This window comes from Eleutherodactylus coqui, chromosome 7, assembly GCF_035609145.1.
Source record: "Eleutherodactylus coqui strain aEleCoq1 chromosome 7, aEleCoq1.hap1, whole genome shotgun sequence".
In the NCBI taxonomy this organism is placed as follows: domain Eukaryota; kingdom Metazoa; phylum Chordata; class Amphibia; order Anura; family Eleutherodactylidae; genus Eleutherodactylus; species Eleutherodactylus coqui.
The window spans coordinates 114868136-114886525 of NC_089843.1; the positions used below are offsets into that span (position 1 = coordinate 114868136).

General features: G+C 41.1%; 1 protein-coding gene across 2 annotated transcripts in view; it reads left to right on the plus strand.

Annotated features, from left to right (window-relative positions):
* Nucleotides 1-16562, plus strand: part of TMEM192 (transmembrane protein 192) — a 43893-nt gene extending 27331 nt beyond the window's left edge. For both annotated transcript variants that reach the window (XM_066573566.1, XM_066573567.1), the window contains 2 exons: nt 12643-12745; nt 15901-16562. In XM_066573566.1, the coding sequence (XP_066429663.1) occupies nt 12643-12745; nt 15901-16018 (221 nt within the window). In that variant the 3' untranslated portion in view covers nt 16019-16562. The remainder of the gene's footprint in view (nt 1-12642; nt 12746-15900) is intronic.
* Nucleotides 16563-18390: the final 1828 nt, after the last annotated feature.

The following is an 18390-nucleotide window of genomic DNA, read 5'->3' on the forward strand; positions in this document are numbered from 1 at the left end:
ATAAATGCCACCGTCCATTTGAACAGCGGCATTTAAATGCCCAAATCGGAGTTTGGGATCCTCAACGCCTCCTCTTCCTGTGACAAGATCACGGGGTGCTATCTGGCTGCTATGGCAGTTGTGGACCTTCTGAAAGCAATCTGACCTCTGTATAATGTATTAGTATGGTATTATATCATATTGCAGGAGCGATCAAACCATCACAAGTTCTTGTCCATTATTGGGAGTATAAAAAAAAAATTAAAGATCAATTTAAAGTTTTTATTTTAAAAAAGTTAATAAGTTTTTAAAACCCCTTTTGCCATATTTATTAAAAAAAAACCTGAATGAAAAAAGTCCGAAAAGCATATTTGGTATTGTGGTGTTCATAAAAGTCTGATCTATCAAAGTAACACATTATTTACCCCACACGGTGAACGTCATTGGAAAAAAAATACTAGAATTGCGCTTTTGTTTTTTTTTCTGGTCACCCCATCTGCAAAAAAAGCATGTACTTCAAAATGGGACCAATAGAAACTACAGGCATCTCCTGCAAAAAAAATGAGCCTTTACACAACTGTCAACAGTAAAACAAAAAGGCTATGACTGTCGGAAGATGGCGGCAGAAAAGTGTGTGTGTTCTCTTCCCCCCCCCCCCCCCCCCCCCAAAGATGTTTTATATTATACAACAAAGCAAAAGGCTATAGCAATTTGGTTTTGTAGTAATCGTACTCACCCATAAAAAAAAGTTATGTCATTTTAAAAAAGGACACCCCCTTCCCTCAAATGGTGGAATTTTTTATTTGTTTTTTACTAATAAAATGTACTGAAATCACTTAAATTTTTTTTAGATATAATAGTTCCATTGAAAAATTAACTTGTCCTGCAAAAAACATTTATCCATCAACCTGGCTGTTGGAGGGCTTAAGTGATTATTCTTTAAGAGTGAATAGGAACAAAACTAAAATTAAGGCTAGTTTCACACGTCTGAATCTTGCGTGCGTTTGCTGCGTTGCTAGGTGCACAAAACTTGTGTAACTATGAACCCCATTCTTTTGAATGGAGTCCTACACCTAAATGGTGCCTTCCTTCACCTCATCGTGATGCAGGAAAAAAATCACTGAATGTCCTTTCTTTTCGCATTTTTCAGGAACTCATTGGGACAGTAAAACAAATCGCACTCGTGTGCACATGGCACGGCATGCGATGTGAGGTTTCCCATTGAATCCCCCCGTTGATCTTTGAACACACCTAAAAGCCGCCCTGTAGGATCACTACTTCACATAAGTGGTCAGAGGAGTTTTTGCTCTAAAAACGTGTGATCTTGGCCCAATATTAGCCTAAGGGGGAGCTGGGGGGTTGAGCGTTTTTTTTAATACTTAATAAATAACAGAAATCTGCATCCGGTTTCTCGTGTTGTACGCACATGGCGGTCTCACTGCTGTTTAAACATGCTAGCGTTAACCCTATAATCTTCTGCTGAAGCGGTCTTTCTTTTTGTTCTGAAGCTGCCAAGTTTAGCACAATTTGGCGTTCTCTGCAATCATTCAGTCACTGTCTACTTGCAATATTTGTTAACTTCATTTTTTTCCAGCTATTTCAACAATTAACAAGATCAAAGGATGTTTTCTCAGTCTAGATCAAACACTCTGGTTGGGCTCTGCACTGTCTGTGGGGATACAGTCAGGACTCAGATGTAATTTTTTAATTTTATTTAGAACCAATTCATTTTACACTTCTTTTCTCTTCCAACCCTTCATCAATAGGACTGACAGATTCAAGCCACTAGAGACCATTTCACACTGCCTTTATTGGCTACATCAGAAGGATAGGTCTAAATGGAAAAAAATACAAGTTTTTACTGTGACCAAGCCGTGTATTTAGCGTATGCATTGTGAATGCTCTTAATACAAAAACATGGGATTACAATCCATAAATAACCTTTTTAAATGTTCCTCCCTATTGAAAGGGCTTATGGCCTCATGTATATTTATGTGACCTGTTGCATGTGTAATGACGTCTCCGTGACCAGTTGTGTTACAGTACAGGTATAAAACTGCTCCTGGAACATCCAGACTAGATGTTGTTTACCCAGTGGAAACTAAGTGTGCTTGCTGTATGGAATAGCGTAGTAGTGTGCTACTCCATCCAGGGGCATCAGACCAAGCATGCCGCCATATTTCTATTTTGTGGAAGCCTTTGGGTAACGTTTGCCACTGTGTGGGTATGGAGGAATTGTTGCTTTGACCATAAAGGCTATACACCTTTTTGGGCTCATCCCCACTGGCTTTTGCTGAGTTAAGCATTTCCATGTCTCTGTTACATTTGTGGAGCAGAGAAACGGATTTAAACAATTTTTTTTTTTCCGTTTTTTTTAATGAAAACCCATTGAAATCAATGGAGAACAAAATAACCAGTCAATTCAAATTTTTCATTTCTCTGCTTCTCAAACAGAACGAAGAAACAAATGCTTAACTGAGCCAGTGTGGATGAGCACTTAGATGGGTGTCAGCAGATCGAATGCGGTTCCTTATTGATTCCACCATACTACTTTCTTAGTAAGGATTGGAGAATAGCTCACTGTGGGACACCTCTGCTGCAGCTAGCTTATCTCCCTTAAGAACGAAAGGATAGGCTGTGTTGAAATTCAGCTTGCCAGACCGTTTTCCCTTGACATCTGCCATAGTTGGAAGAGCAAATGCTTGGCCAGTCCCAACAAAATAGGTGTGCTTGCCTAATCCTTGTTTAGTGTGTGGTGGCCCTGAAGGTAATGTGTCATCAAAAAATGACCTATTGTATAAATCAAGTTTTTTTTTAAATTTATTTATTTATTTATTTATTTATTTTCATGTTTTAAACATATATATTTTTTTCTTTTTAAAGATTATTTTGATATAGGCTGTATTAAGAACAACTGACTTCTAAGGCCACTCTCACATATACGCTTTTGACTGTGGCGTTTGGAACACCGTGGTTTAACGCCCACATTTGATGTCGATGGGGCCTCGCAGACCTGAGCTCTAATGTGGTGTTTTCTAATACCTCGATTTTCGAGCGCTGTTTGCTCTATTTCAGTGCTTTTTAGTGCACCCCCATCACAATGATGTCACAGCCCAGTGTTCATCAGCCTCCTCAAAAGTATTCCCAGAAATAAAAAATGGCAAATGTGACCTACTTTATAACTCGTAACTCTTTTAGTACCCTAGGATGCATCCACACGGCCGCTAAAACGCTGCATTTTTCGCTCTATGCGGGAGTGAATAAAAAGCAGATTTGTGAAACCAATGTCTTTCAATGGTCTCATTTACATCTGCGATGTGTTCTGTTGCGGTGCTGTCCTGGAACATGCCATGATTTTTTTGCTATCTTTTGGCTTTTCCATTTTTATGCACCTATGTTTCCATATGAAGCCATCATTTGTTCGATTTGGGTGAAATAAGGCACGAAGACACACTTACCAAAGCAGACACAATTTGCCCTATTCGCCTGGCCAAAAACGCAAACTCCCGTGTGGAGGCACACTAAAAATGATGTAAAGCCTTTAAAGTGGTACTCCCACATTTAACTTTTATCACCTATCCTGTGCATAGATTATAAAAGTATAATAGGGTGGAGGGGGGTCTCACAGCTGGCACCTCCACATGAGTCTTGTGTCCACATCATCTTCTCCTTTCTCTTAACCCTTCAGACTCTGCATTCAGTAGTTATCACAGTGCCCTCAACATAGAAGGGGCTTCCAAATTTAATAATCCCTCTTTAACGCCAAAATGTTAAAGAATATTGTGGTCTCCTAGTCTAAATCCATTGTATTTATGAGTATTCCCACCCTCTCCCCGCCTCCCATCACCACTGCCCCGTTGACTGATTATGTTAGCAGGTTGCCTGTATACATGCAGATATTGGGCAGTGCTCCCCTTGTAAATGCAATGGCTCTATAACTGAGTCTACTGGCACTGTTGGGTTCTCTGACCTTTTTGTGTTTGTAGAACTAATGATGCAGCCATCCTGGTGTTGGAGTATGATGAAAGTTCCACTTTAGACCCTGCTTGCTCTGGCCAGTTATCGTTAACTTTGAAGATAAAACAATATAGTACATTTATTCTTGATCCTTTACTTCACTCACACCGTCCAATTATTGTTACAATCTCAGAAATGGATAATCATGCTGCTATAAACTATCACTTTCCTTAGGATGGATACAAATGTCAGTCTTGGTGACACTTCCTCTGGCATTGCTTTGGCTGGGGAGCTTTTGCTGAAACCTTGCCATGATTAATTTATTTGGTATAGCTGAAGTTGGAAACCAGAACTTTCCTTCCATGTGGACATCTATCACTTCTACTCTTGGTGAAAAAAAATAAAGATTTTTAAGCATACCTGGACTCCCATTTTTATCTGGTGCGGTAATGTGTCATCTTCCTGATTAGCTGGTATTCTTTAAATGATCAGGCATTGAAATTCCTCCATTCCATCCATGGCCATGCTCACACTAGGCAGAGAATCCACAGCATTTACAGTAGCAGCAAAGTGGTTGAGATTCTCTATTTCATTTGAATGCAGCGGAAAAAAATCTGCACAAAACCTATGAGGAGATGGATGTGGTGTGGACTTTGTATCTGCAGCATGTCCATTATAGCAGCAAAAAATTTTGCGCGGGTTCCACATCTTCAAATGAGGGTGTGGAATGTCCACTGCAGATACACCGCTGCAAATTTTCGCCCCGTGTGACAGTCTTCTAGTGGGAAAGTGTTTCGGAGCGCCCCCCACACTTTTCTTTAATGTGTATGGGGCCTTAAGAGGAATATATCTTATCTGTATTGTGTTTATGATGCCTATTCTTTAAACTAATTGTTTGTTTTTAAATTCTCCTTGAAACTTTGTGCTTTACTTTGTTATCCCTTTTTGCTTGATTGTTTGGTTTTTAGTTTTTGAACTTTGAAGGTTGTATCTTGTTTTGCAAATGAAAACCCATTCAAGGCAAAGACAGGTTTTTGTTTTCTATGCAATTCCAAACTTCAAAGACCCAATGCTCTCCCCCCCCCCCATCCCTTACATCTCTGGTGTTCTTTAAAAGGAGAAGTGATCATCCTTTTTTTGATTTAATTGGGCAAACATTTCGCTAAGTAGTTTGGCTTTTGCCATTTTAAGGTGTTTGAAGTTCAGACTAGCTCCTCAGTCCGTACTTGAATTAAATAAGCTCTTAAAATTTTGGGGTTTTCACACCTACTTTAAGATGGGACTCCTTATTGTTTGTTCTCATTAAGCCAACATATGTAGAGTTGAGCTGTACAGCAAACAGGAGCCTGAGCTAATAACAGGAGATGGAGAACATATCATCGTATCTTAGGATATGTAGCATTCTTTCAGAACACCAGTTTTGTCTTATGGATTTCCCTTTTAGGAATATACAGATTTATATGCTTTGGGTTGTCCTGTTTTCTTGGAGACCTGTCTTGTCTTTGTATTTTTTTTTTCTAATTAGGAAGGGCAATACACTGGCAGCATGATTAACTTTTGGATAGACCTGCCTGTCAGGTCAGCTTTTGAAAACGCAATCCTTACGAATGGAGTATATGCTAGTTGGTATGCTGTCACTTCTTAATTTTCTTTAAATCTGCTTGCTACTGTCCAACTTCTACTAGTGTCACACGGGCATAAGTGCAGTTGTGCCGCATATTTATGCAATGGGCATTGCATATTTGCACATGCATGTAAGTGTTTTACGGTACCTTGCATGCTTTTACACGGGACAACTATCGTTCAAAACCCCATGGGAGCACAGAGTTTGAACGACCTGGATGATACTAGTCCCATGTAAAAGGGGCTTTAATCTCCCATCTGTGGAGTCCAGGTGACCTAGAGAAGTAGTATTTGCCAAAAGTGATGGATTAACACAATTTTGTGATCCTTAGAGATTCTGCTTAAAACCAAATGATCGTTTTAGATCTGCTAATTTTTCTCATTTGAACGAGTGAATGATGTCAACGTTCACTCGGGCAGTCTGTTTATACTGGCAGATACGTTTTTGGGTGGTTCAAACAGGAAATCCTTCAGTCATTCACTGTATAAATGAATGTCTGTCTGATCGGTATTTAAACCGACCGATTGGTGAACGAACCAACGAGGAATTTTATGCTTGCATAGAATTAACAAAAAGTGATCACTTTATTGTTTCAATCATTGGCTGCGGTTACACTGACTTCTTCGTTTTGCATGGAAAGATTATCATTCAAAGGGCTTTAGTAGCAAGATATGTTGTGTGCACAAGTTTAGGTATCCCTTATAGACCTGTTCTGTTCATTTTGTAAATGGAAACGTGCTAACGTAGCTTGAGTATAAAATCGTTACATCATACTGTAAAACCAAGGCACTTCTGAAAAGCATCTGCATGGTTTTCAAGACCTGCTGTGGATTTTCAAATCCACGGCATGTGTCCTTTTGTTATGTTGCGTATTTCTTCCAATACTTGCCATTGCTTTTTTTTTTAGCAAGCTAAAAGTCAGCGATCAGCCTTATCAGGGCCGTGCGCTGAGTTCTCAGCAGGATACAGCTGATACTGTTTCATCTTGTATCCCGCTCGGTGAACAAATCACAAGTGTGCAGAAGACCTGCGGTCCCGCTTCTCTTCTGCATACCCCACTCCGAGCGCTCAGCTGTATACCAGCTGTGCGCTCCGAGAAGAAAACCGCTGTATACAGAAGACAAATGGCTCTGCTTGTCTTCTGCATACCCCACTCGGAGCACTCAGCTGTATAACAGCTGTGCACTCAGACTACAGCTGTATACAGAAGATGGCAGTCCTGCTTGTCTTCTGTATACAACGTAAGCTTCATTTACATAGTATTAAGCTGTTAAGTAGCTAATTAGCTGCTTAACAGAAATCAACGATGAATGAATAGTGCACACTGGCAGCGCGTTAGATGCAACGATTATCGCTCAAAAGATGGCTATTGAGCGATAATCGTTGTCTAAATAGGCCTTAACATATGGCTGACAGCCCTGAGACCCCATGAATGAACTGTTTTGCACAGATGTGACTTTGTAGAGTGAGCCTTAGATGCCAAGATTACATGTATAAAACTATGGTTATTAAGGGGGGTTTACCAGTTTTGTAGAGCTAAAGCTAAGTCATTGTATAATGAAATGTTACTGAACTTTGTGGTTTCAGCTCATCACTTTGTTCAAGAGGTCTCCTTGCTATTATAGTAACGTAGATTATAATGTTGGGGGGGAAATCCACTAGCCTTTGTGACATCTGGAGCAAGAATCATAGCAAAATTATTGTTTGCTGCATATAATGTTGAGTGCTTCCAAGATAAGCATCCAGACCTTAAAGTAATTGAGTAAATTAACCATCACAACCTGCTGTGTAGGAGGATTCGAAAGTTCCAATGTAGGCAATCCTATGTGAGCTAAAAACCTCGGCAGCACAAATCTCTGTCCTGTTAGTTTACTGCGGTCTATCAGTCCAGGTGTATGGTTATATTGTAGAAGGTTATTGACTGGAAAACCCCTTTAAGCCTACTCATAGCTGTATAGCTCCTACATTTGTATCCAATCACATTTTAGAAAAAGTAGAATCCCTCCTACATGGCCTCCTATGTAGTAACTTACCTCTGACAGGTTCCATGATTGCTTTGCTTGGCTTCTCTTCTACCTGGCGATCGCCAGGTTTTTTTACCTTGACAGCTTACCTTTGCGTTACTCACTATGCTGGTGTGGGCACATGTGCTGTGGCTGGACGGATAGAAGAATTGTCTGGCCGGCCTCCCATGCCACGTGCAGATCGGAGTCTGAAGGGGTATAGTCACTCCTTAAAGAGACATTGTCATTAGGGGGGAAAAAATACTTGCCTATTCCTCCCCAGGCAGTTCTCTTATCGGATCTTCTCCTCCCCGATCTTCTGCAGTCCCTCGAGTTACCTCACCACAAATCGTCCGAATCCTCGTTTATGGCGCGACCATTCTCTGCATTCTTTCTGTAGGTTATGTCACTAGTGACACAATGTTCACTGCCTAGCAAGGAAAGCTGGGACTGCGCATGCGCGCTGTCTCACCGTGAGTGTTCATATACTGTTGCAGAGAGACAGCACGCATGCGCAGTCTCAGCAGTACCTCGGTGTTCCCTGCTAAACTGTGACTGCTACGTCACTAGTGACATAGCATACATTGCTTCAGTAAGGAGAATGCCAGCAATGTACGTTTCGTCAAAGGAAGAATCATCGGCTGGATTGAGGTGGGGTGACACGGGGGGGACTGCAGGAGAAGTTCCGGTTAGAAGACTGCCTGGAGAGAAATGGGTAAGTATAGAATCTTATTTATTTTCTAATCACAGAACCCTTTTAATGAGACCGCCTAGAAGGTGGGTGTGGAGAATTAGAAGATCATTCATGCTCCTCCCAATCATTCTTTCAAAGACCTTTATAAAGGGTCAGATATTGACTTGCAGAAATGCTGCCTTCCAATAGGTGGCGCTGCAGAGGTATTGTTCCTTCTTCCTTATTTGCATGCAGTTCTGAGTCACTGCAGGAAGCGTCATACCATGGGCACATGCATAGTGGCCAGAAAGAATAGAGAACTTATGGCTTCCCTCCCTTGTGATGCACTGTTGTGCCAGAAGCCATGTACTCTGAAATGCACTGCATGTTGGTGGAAGAATCTGGGTGAACCGGACCACGTGATATTCAAGAGTTTACAATTTATGGAAATAGAGTATGTAATGATCATTAGTCTTTTATGTTGCACATGAGAATAGCAACTTGACAACTCCTTTTAAAGCTGACTAGAAGCATGAAGAAGTCAACTGGACCTATTGATATCAACAATGATCTCATGCAGGGGCCTACAGACTGTTGGCTGATGGAAGATGTAAGGATATAGCCTTTAAGAAGAGTGCAAATGCCTAAAGGTGGTCCTACACATTAGACTAGGAACAAACCCACCGATTTCGTCAGGACTGGCTGACCATCTAATGTGTATTGTGTGTTTGGTAGACTTTGGGGGGAAAACGATTGGGATGTTGAATCTCCTAACAGGCCTGATCCTTGTATTCTTCATGGTAATAAGCTGTTACCAGAAGTTTCTGGTAGTAGCTTAATTCTTTCTCCCTATAGAGAACATCCAGTCTGCTGAACCGATTATGCATGAGGAAATTAGGAGGGGTAACTGGCGGGTAGCATTTGGCTGACTGCTGTTGAATGTATATGGGCACATTAACGTTCTGTTTTACATGGCGTATGAACTCTGAGGAATATTCCTGCTGTTAAACCATGGAAAAATCTGTATGTGTTCCATGTAAGGGGGAACCTTTCTAATTAAGGACATTGGATAATTAAAATAAACAAATCCACAGCTATTTATACTGTAATTATCAGCCCATTTTTTGATGGCCTTTGGAGTTTTTTTTTCTTTTTTTCATTTCATGAATGCACTTAAACAAACACACATGTTCTGAAATGTACAATGGAGGGGGTGGGAAGAGACCACCAGCAACCCATCTGATGGTGGCCTGTCTGATTACATTGCAACCTGCTGTTTGATATTCATGTGCTTCTGTGGGAGAGTCATTGTGAGGCAAACGGCTCCAGTCACATACCCTAGCTTCCACCATTGTTCCTCTAGACCACCTGCTTGCTTGGAAGCATACTACCATTACAATGGAAAACAAAGGCGATTTAATGGGACATCATATGTGGGATCATATACTGCGGAAGTGCTGTTGAAACAGTTGTGCTTTTGGATAAGAATGTGCTGGTGCATGGAATGGCTCACATCTGGGTGTTTTTGTATGTTTAAAAATTATTGTATATTTGGATAATTATAGAATGTGTCGATGGCCGTTGTGTGTGTGAACAGTATTTGATGTGTATTGACCTTGTCTAGTATAATTGTAAATCAACATTTCTATAAAGGCAAACCTCTGGTTTCAGGACAAATGTCTTTCCTGGGACTGGCGTTTCGGTGGTTCTTGGTCCCGTTTCGACCATCTAACATGGTTTACACAATCTTAACACTACCAATGCATGGTTATGAGTAGATGGTCTGATTAGACTACCAGTGCACTACACCACCTGCTCTCTGATTACCAGTGCTGCTTATGCAATCCGTTCTGACCAACTAGAGAGCAGTGTGCATTAGGTAGTTAGAGAATTGTGTTGGACAGCCAAAAATTGGTCCAGGAACTGGTGGATCAAAGGCACGTCTGAGAAGAATTGCAAGTAATATACATCTTTTCCCCTCTGATTGCCGGGCAGCGGTTTGTCCTGAAATCGGGGGGTCACTGTAAATGTTTCCCTAGCAGTGGAGGAGTCCTCCAGGTTTATTCAGAAATTAAATTATGTTTTATGTAACTGCCAAATCTGCAAAAAGTAGTAACAAAACTTTTTTTTTTTTTTTTTGGATTGTGACAGTTAAAAGGGTTATAAACTATTAATGGCCTATTCTTAAGATGGGCCATCACTTGCAGATCAGTGGGAGGTCGACTCCTATGACCCCCACTGATTAGCTGTTCACCAGGCTGGTACGCTCATGCCCTGAGTGGGACTAGTAAGCAAACTGCTCTGTTCCAACTGCAGTAGTGAGACTGGCTATTCCGTGCAAAATGCACATTCCCTTCAGTGAGGACTATGTGTAATACTAAATATGGCCACTGCAGTGAAAATGGAGCTGTCTGCTCCCTCCAAAAATTAGTTCTGTGTAGGAATGTACTGACCCGGTGGACAGCTAAGCAGTGGAGATCCTGGAGACAGACCCCTACTATCCTACTTTTGCTTTGCCTTTTACTCACAATAGGCCCTCAATTTACAGCTGATCAGCCCCTTTTTACATTTAAAAATGTATCTCTACAAAGGAAAAACTGATACAGCAGAAATAGAGAAATGTCAGGTTGGTTCTGGTCTTGGATCCCTACCTCTTTAATCCTCCATTCTTTGAAGTGTTTGTCACCATTTAAAGGCAGGACATTCAGACAACTTGTTCATACAAGATAGCCAATGTGATAAATGGCAAAACTGATACTTTTATTTACCTGTTATCTCTGTTATTGGAGAAAGCACCATCAGCAGAACGGGAAGTATGATTAGGCAGATGAGTTTTCCTGATCATTTGAAGTTCGTGAGAGCAGAGAGGATGGTGAAGGAGGGGGGGGGAAAAAACCACTGATGTGCCTGCATCTAATCGTGATAGTGTAGATGTGATTTCAGTCGCTAAAACACAGTAAACAATTTGTAGTGTCATCAATGAGATGTCACTGCTGCTTGTGCTACAGAGAGTTGGAGCAGAATCTGACGTATTGAATGAATCCTAACATCAGACTCTGAGAACTGAGACTAGCAGATACAGACTGCAAAGTGAAAAACTGGTGAGGCAGGACATATAATGTGCACCCAGAAACCTCATCTGAAAAGTTAGCTATGCCTTCTGCTAAAATGCTGAGTAATCTGAGAATGGTTGTTGGTGCACACTGCCTATTGAAACTACTGATAAGTCTCCTTGGGGACAGAAGACTAGTCATTAAACATGAAGTACTTCAGTGCAAACTTAGACTGGCATTGTGCGAGAAACTGGTATGTAATATATCAATCTCTTGGAACTGCAAATCTCCTCCTGTTCTGTGGAGCTGTCAGCTATGCTGGTCTGGTTATTTATTGGGTTGACCTCTCAGGAGCTTGTAGACCCAGAAGGTTTGGCACATGATAGTCATGTAGACCTGCACATAAAAATAAGGAAGTCCATAATCTGCAAGATATCTTGTCCTGACTTCAGTCTGACTTGAAATATTTTGCATTGATTCTGCTCTCTCGTATATTCTTGAATTAGAACGCATATTGTTACACTAATTCACCAGAATTGGTATACGTTTACAGTATTCCATATTCTATGCAACTACTTAAAGGGATTCTGTCATCGGGTCCATGCAGCATGAACCCAGACGGCTCATTACCCCCGTGTATGTTTTATTCTGAAACGGAGGCATTTTCACAAGAATAAAAGCTCTGAAGTTGGACCGTGAAACCTTTCTCCAATTCAGTGGGCCTGTGCCCCACCTGCATAGTGACAGATTTCTCCCAATATCTATAGGGAGAGCGCTGTCTCTACATGGTGTGGGTGAGATGATCGGCACGGCCCACCTCTGTGAATCAGAGCTCCTTTTTCAAAGGTCAGTTTTCTTAACTGAATTGCCGCAGTGTTTCAGAATAAAACATACCCTAAGGGGCAATAAGCAGAGCTGTCCCGGGTGTATGCTGCCCCTGGTTCGGGTAGCATGAGCACAATGACTGAATCACTTTTTAACTATGCCCCTGTTTCTCCTATGAAAATGTTTTAGGGGGTCTTGCTAGATATTATTCATGCTGAATTGGAGAACTAGTTGCATCATCTAACACCCTCTGCAGACATCCTCTTCCTTGGTGTCCACTGTTCCAATTAACATATGTATAAGCGTGATCTAAATGCACTGTCTTCATATGGAAATTGTCCCTCTATCAAGCGCCCTTCCCTCAGGCATGAGCATATATGAATAACAGATAAGTCTGGCCCTGAATGCAATATATGCTATATGGAAAGGTGCAATATGAGGACTACAAGATTTCTGTCTTTTCTCTGTTCTTATCACAATGGTGCGGCCACATTAAATAGTATAACATATGTTACCTTGCTTTTTCAGTACAAATATGCAAGTTCAACAAAAGTATGCCAAGACCCGATATCATTGAAGAAGAGCAAATGCATGCATTTCAAAGTCGCGTCAACCCAGGAATTGGATTCAGGTAACTTATGTTAGATTGATTTATTGACTTCTGTTGCATCCATAGTACAATCAGATTTCACACAGAGCTTTTCACCATTTGCATCAGTCTGTCCCCATTAGTCTGGACAGATGATTTGTAGATGCTTTAGCTGTCACAAGAATAACTGACCTTCACTATGAAAACACAAGGTCAATTCCATCTGTTTTTTACCTAAGGAAGTTCTCTGCTGTTTGAGATGACAAAGACCACATGGCTACATTCTTCCAGAACAGCGCTACTCTTGTCCGTGGGTTGCATCTGGTACTGCAGCTCTGCACCATGTACTTCAGTTGCTATACCAGAAAGGACCAACGGATAAGAGTTGTGCAATTATGGAATGGGTGGATAGATCTATTAAATTACGCTACTTGTATAGCTGGGCACATAAACTTCTGACAGTTGGAAATTACTTCCACAATCTTGTAAATTTGTAGAAGGCTTATGAGGATATAAAGCTCTATAGCGCACAACACCTTCACAACAGGTATGAAGAACGGAGCTGGACCACTCTGTTCTTCATACCCCGCCTGTCATCAGGTAGCGGGATACAGCTGAAACAATAGTATCAGCTGTATCCCGCTGTGAATCCCTAATAAGACTCATCGTCTTTCAGAACGCTGAAAGACAACGATGAGCAACCGGATAATGAAAACTGCGTGATGTCAGTGCAGTTACACACAACGATTATCGCTCAAAAGACTGCTTTTGAGTGAATTTTGAGCGATAATCGTTGTCTAAATGGGCCTTAAGTCTTCATCTGCAGTGAGAACTAAACCTGTTGATCGGGGCCGCCTATCCACTTCAGATCAATGCAGGCACCCACAAGGACAAGTACCCATGGAAAGGATATAAAGATGGTGTTTATAGTCACAGCACCAATTCTATAGCAAACCAGGATCAGTTATGCACAGCCGACAAATAATCCAGAATCCAAAGGACCAAAGTGGCTACTATGCATGTTCGACGTTCATTATGCTTTTACAAAGAACTAGAGTTTGAAACGTTGTTGCTGGTGATGGGGGGAATAAATCCTATTTTTGCACCTCTGCTGTTACATTCGTTTTCCTAGAGCTGGTGTTTGGCAGGGATGTTGACTAGGTATAGATTAACCCTGAGGCATACATGGTTAGAGATCAAAGCAATCACCAGGCTTACTAGTTCAACACTTCTGTGTATTTGAGACACTGAGATGAGTCTGTAATAGTCTGGTCATTGTTGTGTTCCAAGACTAGTATACTCTGTGATTGTCCATACAAACCTTCCTTCAAGGAGGATCTGGACATCGTCTACTTTCAAAACATGAAGGCTGTAGACTCCTTGGGTCACTTGGCAGCTATTCCTGGCTGTCTGTATTGACTTCACCTACAATAACTGCTATGGAGAAGAGATTTTGCATAGTGTTTAATACACAATCATAACTGCATTATGATGCAGCTAGCTCAAAGGCGTATGCCTATGGCCCTTACAGACAATAAGCATGAAGACATTTGTATCTTTTTCTCTATGTATGGAGAGGATAGTCCTCAAACAAAAAAAATGGTCCAAATGACTGTATCCACGTTTTTTTTTGTTTTTGTTTTTTCTTTTTCTTTCCTCCAAAAAGGGTTTCCTTGCTTTTTCACTCTGACGTAGAAACAATCTGATTGGGCATCAAAACCTGAGAACTATAAATTGCTAACAATCATTCCTTTATATTGCTGTTCTGGAGATCCTGTCATATATTTGTGCTTTCACACCGGATGGAATAATTATCTTTATTTATATACCGCCAACATATTCGGCAGCGCTTACAAGACAGGGGGAATAAAAACAAAACCACGGTTACATGAAGTAATCAATTGATGGAAACAGTAGGGGTGAGGGTCCTGCTCCAGCGAGCTTACATACTACAGATAGTGGGGTGATACAGAATGTGAAGGGGCTGGAGATGTGCACGGTATGGCAAGGTGGAGAGTGAGGGATGCTGTGCACATAGACAATAGTCAAATTGGGCCATATAGTGGCTGAATCAGAATGACTGCAGGGGGTGGTTGATTACGGCTAGCAGGGATTGCAGTCAGAAAAGCAGGGAGCATTTTATCAGGCAGAGTACCGAGGGGTTTGGTTTAGGGGATGTGGTATGCCTCCCTGCAGAGGTACTTTTTTAGAGCACGCCTGAAGTTTTATTTGTTAGTAATTGCCTGGATAGTTTTGGGTAGCATGTTCCAGAGGACTGGTGCTGCTCTGGAGAAGTCTTGGAGGTGGGAATGAGAGGTCTGAATTAAAGGGGCACTGATTTCTTTAGCAGAGCGGAGGGTACGGGCTGGGTGGTGGACTGAGATGAGGGAGGGAATGTAGGTCCGCGAAGTGCTATGGAGAGCTTTATGGATGAAGGTAGTGAGTGTGACTTGAATTCTGTATTTGATGGGCATCCAGTGCAGTGACTGGAACAGGGCAGAGATGTCCAAGTAGCAGCTGGACAAGATGAGCCTGGCTGCCGCAGTCAGGATGGATTGGAGAGGGGAGAGTCTGGCACGGGGGAGGGCGATCAGCAGCGAGTTGCAATAATCGAGCTAAGAGTGGATGAGGGCAACTGAGCATTTTTTAGCATGTCCACGGTGAGAAAAGGGTGTATTCTTGCAATGTTCTTGAGATGCAGCTGACCTATTCGGGCTAGAGATTGGATATGGGAGGTAAAGGAGAGATTGGAATCAAATATAACCCCAAGGTAGCGGGCATGATGTCTGGGAGTTATGGTGGTGCCACACACTGAGATGGAGATGTCAGGATGAAGTTGGTTAGTAAAGGGCGGAAACAGGACTAGGTCTGTTTTTGAGAGGTTCTGTTTTAGGTAGAGAGCGGACACCGTGTTAGAAACAGCGGACAGTCGGTGGCGTTCTGGAGGAATGTTTCTGTGATGTCACGGTAAGAGGTGTATAACTGGAATATTCTACTGTCAAAATCCACAGGTCTAATTGCAGGTTTTGCCACGGAATTGCTGAGCAAATTCAGCAATTTTCAATTCAACACCAAAATCTATGATTTGACTTGCAGATTTTGGAGCGTAGATTCTTCCACACAGCAGAATATTCTGTCCCATATGAAAGTCCCCTTCAGTGTATCCTCTTTATCATATATATTTTTTTCTTTTCTAGGGAAGGAGCAAGCCTGGAAGATGTGGTTGAAAAACAGGGTGACACAATAGAGTACCTCCAGCGTCACAATGCACTGCTTAGTCGACAGCTTTTGTCTCTAACAAAACAGCAGACATAGCCACTTTGCAAAATAATGGAAAAACAAGGGTGTGACACAGATGAAGGCTATTGGTTCTTAATTACAATCTATTGTACTATTGACCAACATAAAGATGACTTTCAAGACCCATCACAACTGATCTTTCTATCTTCAGGTCCAAGCATAAATCCTGAGACCTGCTTTAGTGACCACTTGTATTGATTGAACAGGTATTTCTTACTTTGAAGCCGTACACAAGAGAACTCACTACAGTGAAGAAAATGTTTTCAGTAAAGGTTCAGGAGTGTTGGCCATTACATGCAGAAGTAATAAAGTTCACTTTTCATTTTCTTTCAGTTTCTAAAGAGCAGTTAATTTGCTTCTGGCGCCCAGCTTCTTGATGAGCCTTCAATTGGTTTCTAATTGACTAGCGCTAACGTAAAATCAAATGCATGTTGTAAGATGATAGCAGTCACCTGACCTTTCTATTGCTCTCTACTGTGAAAAACCTCGGCATACAAAAACTTGCATATATTAAAAAAATCCTCCCAGAGTGAACAATTATAAAATGACATAACTGCATTTTTTTGTGGGTTTTTTTTTGTTTATACCTATACAAACTGTGATTCCCACTTCATTCTGCCTTTTTTTTTTTTTTTTAATTATAGCTTTTTTTTTTTTTTCTCCCTTTTTGTTTTGAGGCCCTAATATTCACATGAAGAAAGCCTTGCCATATTCACTTTTTTGCAAGTTATTTTACATTTCTAAGAGCTTGCCCCATGAAAAATATAGTTTTAGTGTAATCCAGACCATGATTATGAATTTATTTTTGTGTTTACACGCTATTCACTTTTTTTTTTTAATATCCTCCTATAGTCCAAGATTGTTATAATGGTGCTACCTGATGTTTCTATTCCATCTCCACCTCCATAATTGTTTCACCTGCTCAGTCTTGCTGCTTTCTTTGCCCCACCGTGTATGTGGAGGGATCCCTGGGGTTGTGAGCAGCTGCTTCTGAAGTTGCTGAGTCTTCTGTCTCCTCTCATCACTTGCTCAGTATCTCTTATAACCGGTCTTTCTTGTCTGCAGTATTGCTGAGTAGGTATGACTGCCTTGGAACATTTACTGAGGTGGACAAGACACTAAAAGGTCCTTTAATAGAAACAGGAGGTGGTACTAGTCTAGCATTAGTCCTGCAGTATCTGGAGGTATATTAAACATAAAGGGATTCTCATTATAGGCTACATTTAATTACCACAATATATTTTTGTGGGACAACACCTTTAATAGAACTTCTACATATTGTCATCATTGTTAAGGGATTCTGCCTTTAATTTCTATGTGAAGGAGCAGCATATGCAGAAGAAATGTGTTAACAGTTGCACAGTAATACTTTGCTAATTTGATTTACTTCCAGATACCAACTGATGTAGCCATATGCTGTATTGTGTCATGGTATCTGTTGGATGTGGACATTTATAGACCATACTGATTACAATATGGTAGTACTAATAATCGAAATGCAGAAAGCCTAGACTCAGCCTGGGGATTTGCCTTGAGATTGGCTATGAGGACCAACCAAAGCCAGCCTACTTTTCTAATAAGATGTAGAGAAATACCACTTTTTGTATGATCTATGTTTGATGCTATATGTGCACCTTTGCTATTGTCAATGCAAACACAATGTCCAAACAATGTGCAGAAGAGCCGCACCATATTTATTAATTCTGGATTTCTGGAAATCAACTTGATCAAGCCATTTCATGCTGTCTACTTGCTTTACCTTTGAAGACTGCAGGACTGATTATTTCTTTTTGATTAACCAGTAAATCTTCCATGCTTGATCAGACTGCAGATATAACATGGAACTGGGTAAGCCACTACCCATATTAAACTGCATGCTGATACCACGTGTATTCTTGAAATATGCTTTTTTTTCCACTGCATATTGAGCCAACTCGTTTTGTACTTGGCAATGTGTACATCATTATGTATTGGTGTGACACTTCTCCTATCCGAGCCAGTTTAGAGCAGGGAAGCTGCACATATTCCTGAATGCTCATTACAGCAAGTCTCCTAATTCCAGCTCTTGGGTACCCCCAAGAGCCATGATTTGAGGATATCCTATAGAGAGTACATCTACAGCAATTTCTGAGATGCTGATAATTGCATCACCTGTGGAGTAGGAAATCCTGAAAACCTGACCTGTTGGTGGTCCTTTGGGACTGGAGTAGAGAAACGCTGTATTAGTGCATGCAGTTGTATTCTTTTACTATGTATTAAAAGTAACAAACTGGCTTAAATATATCTTGTGAGGATGTTGAAATCCATGAGGAGAATCTTGTGAAAGCTGCTTAGATTTCTGTGCACTGAGACCATATTGCAGGAATATTGGACTACACATTGTATGT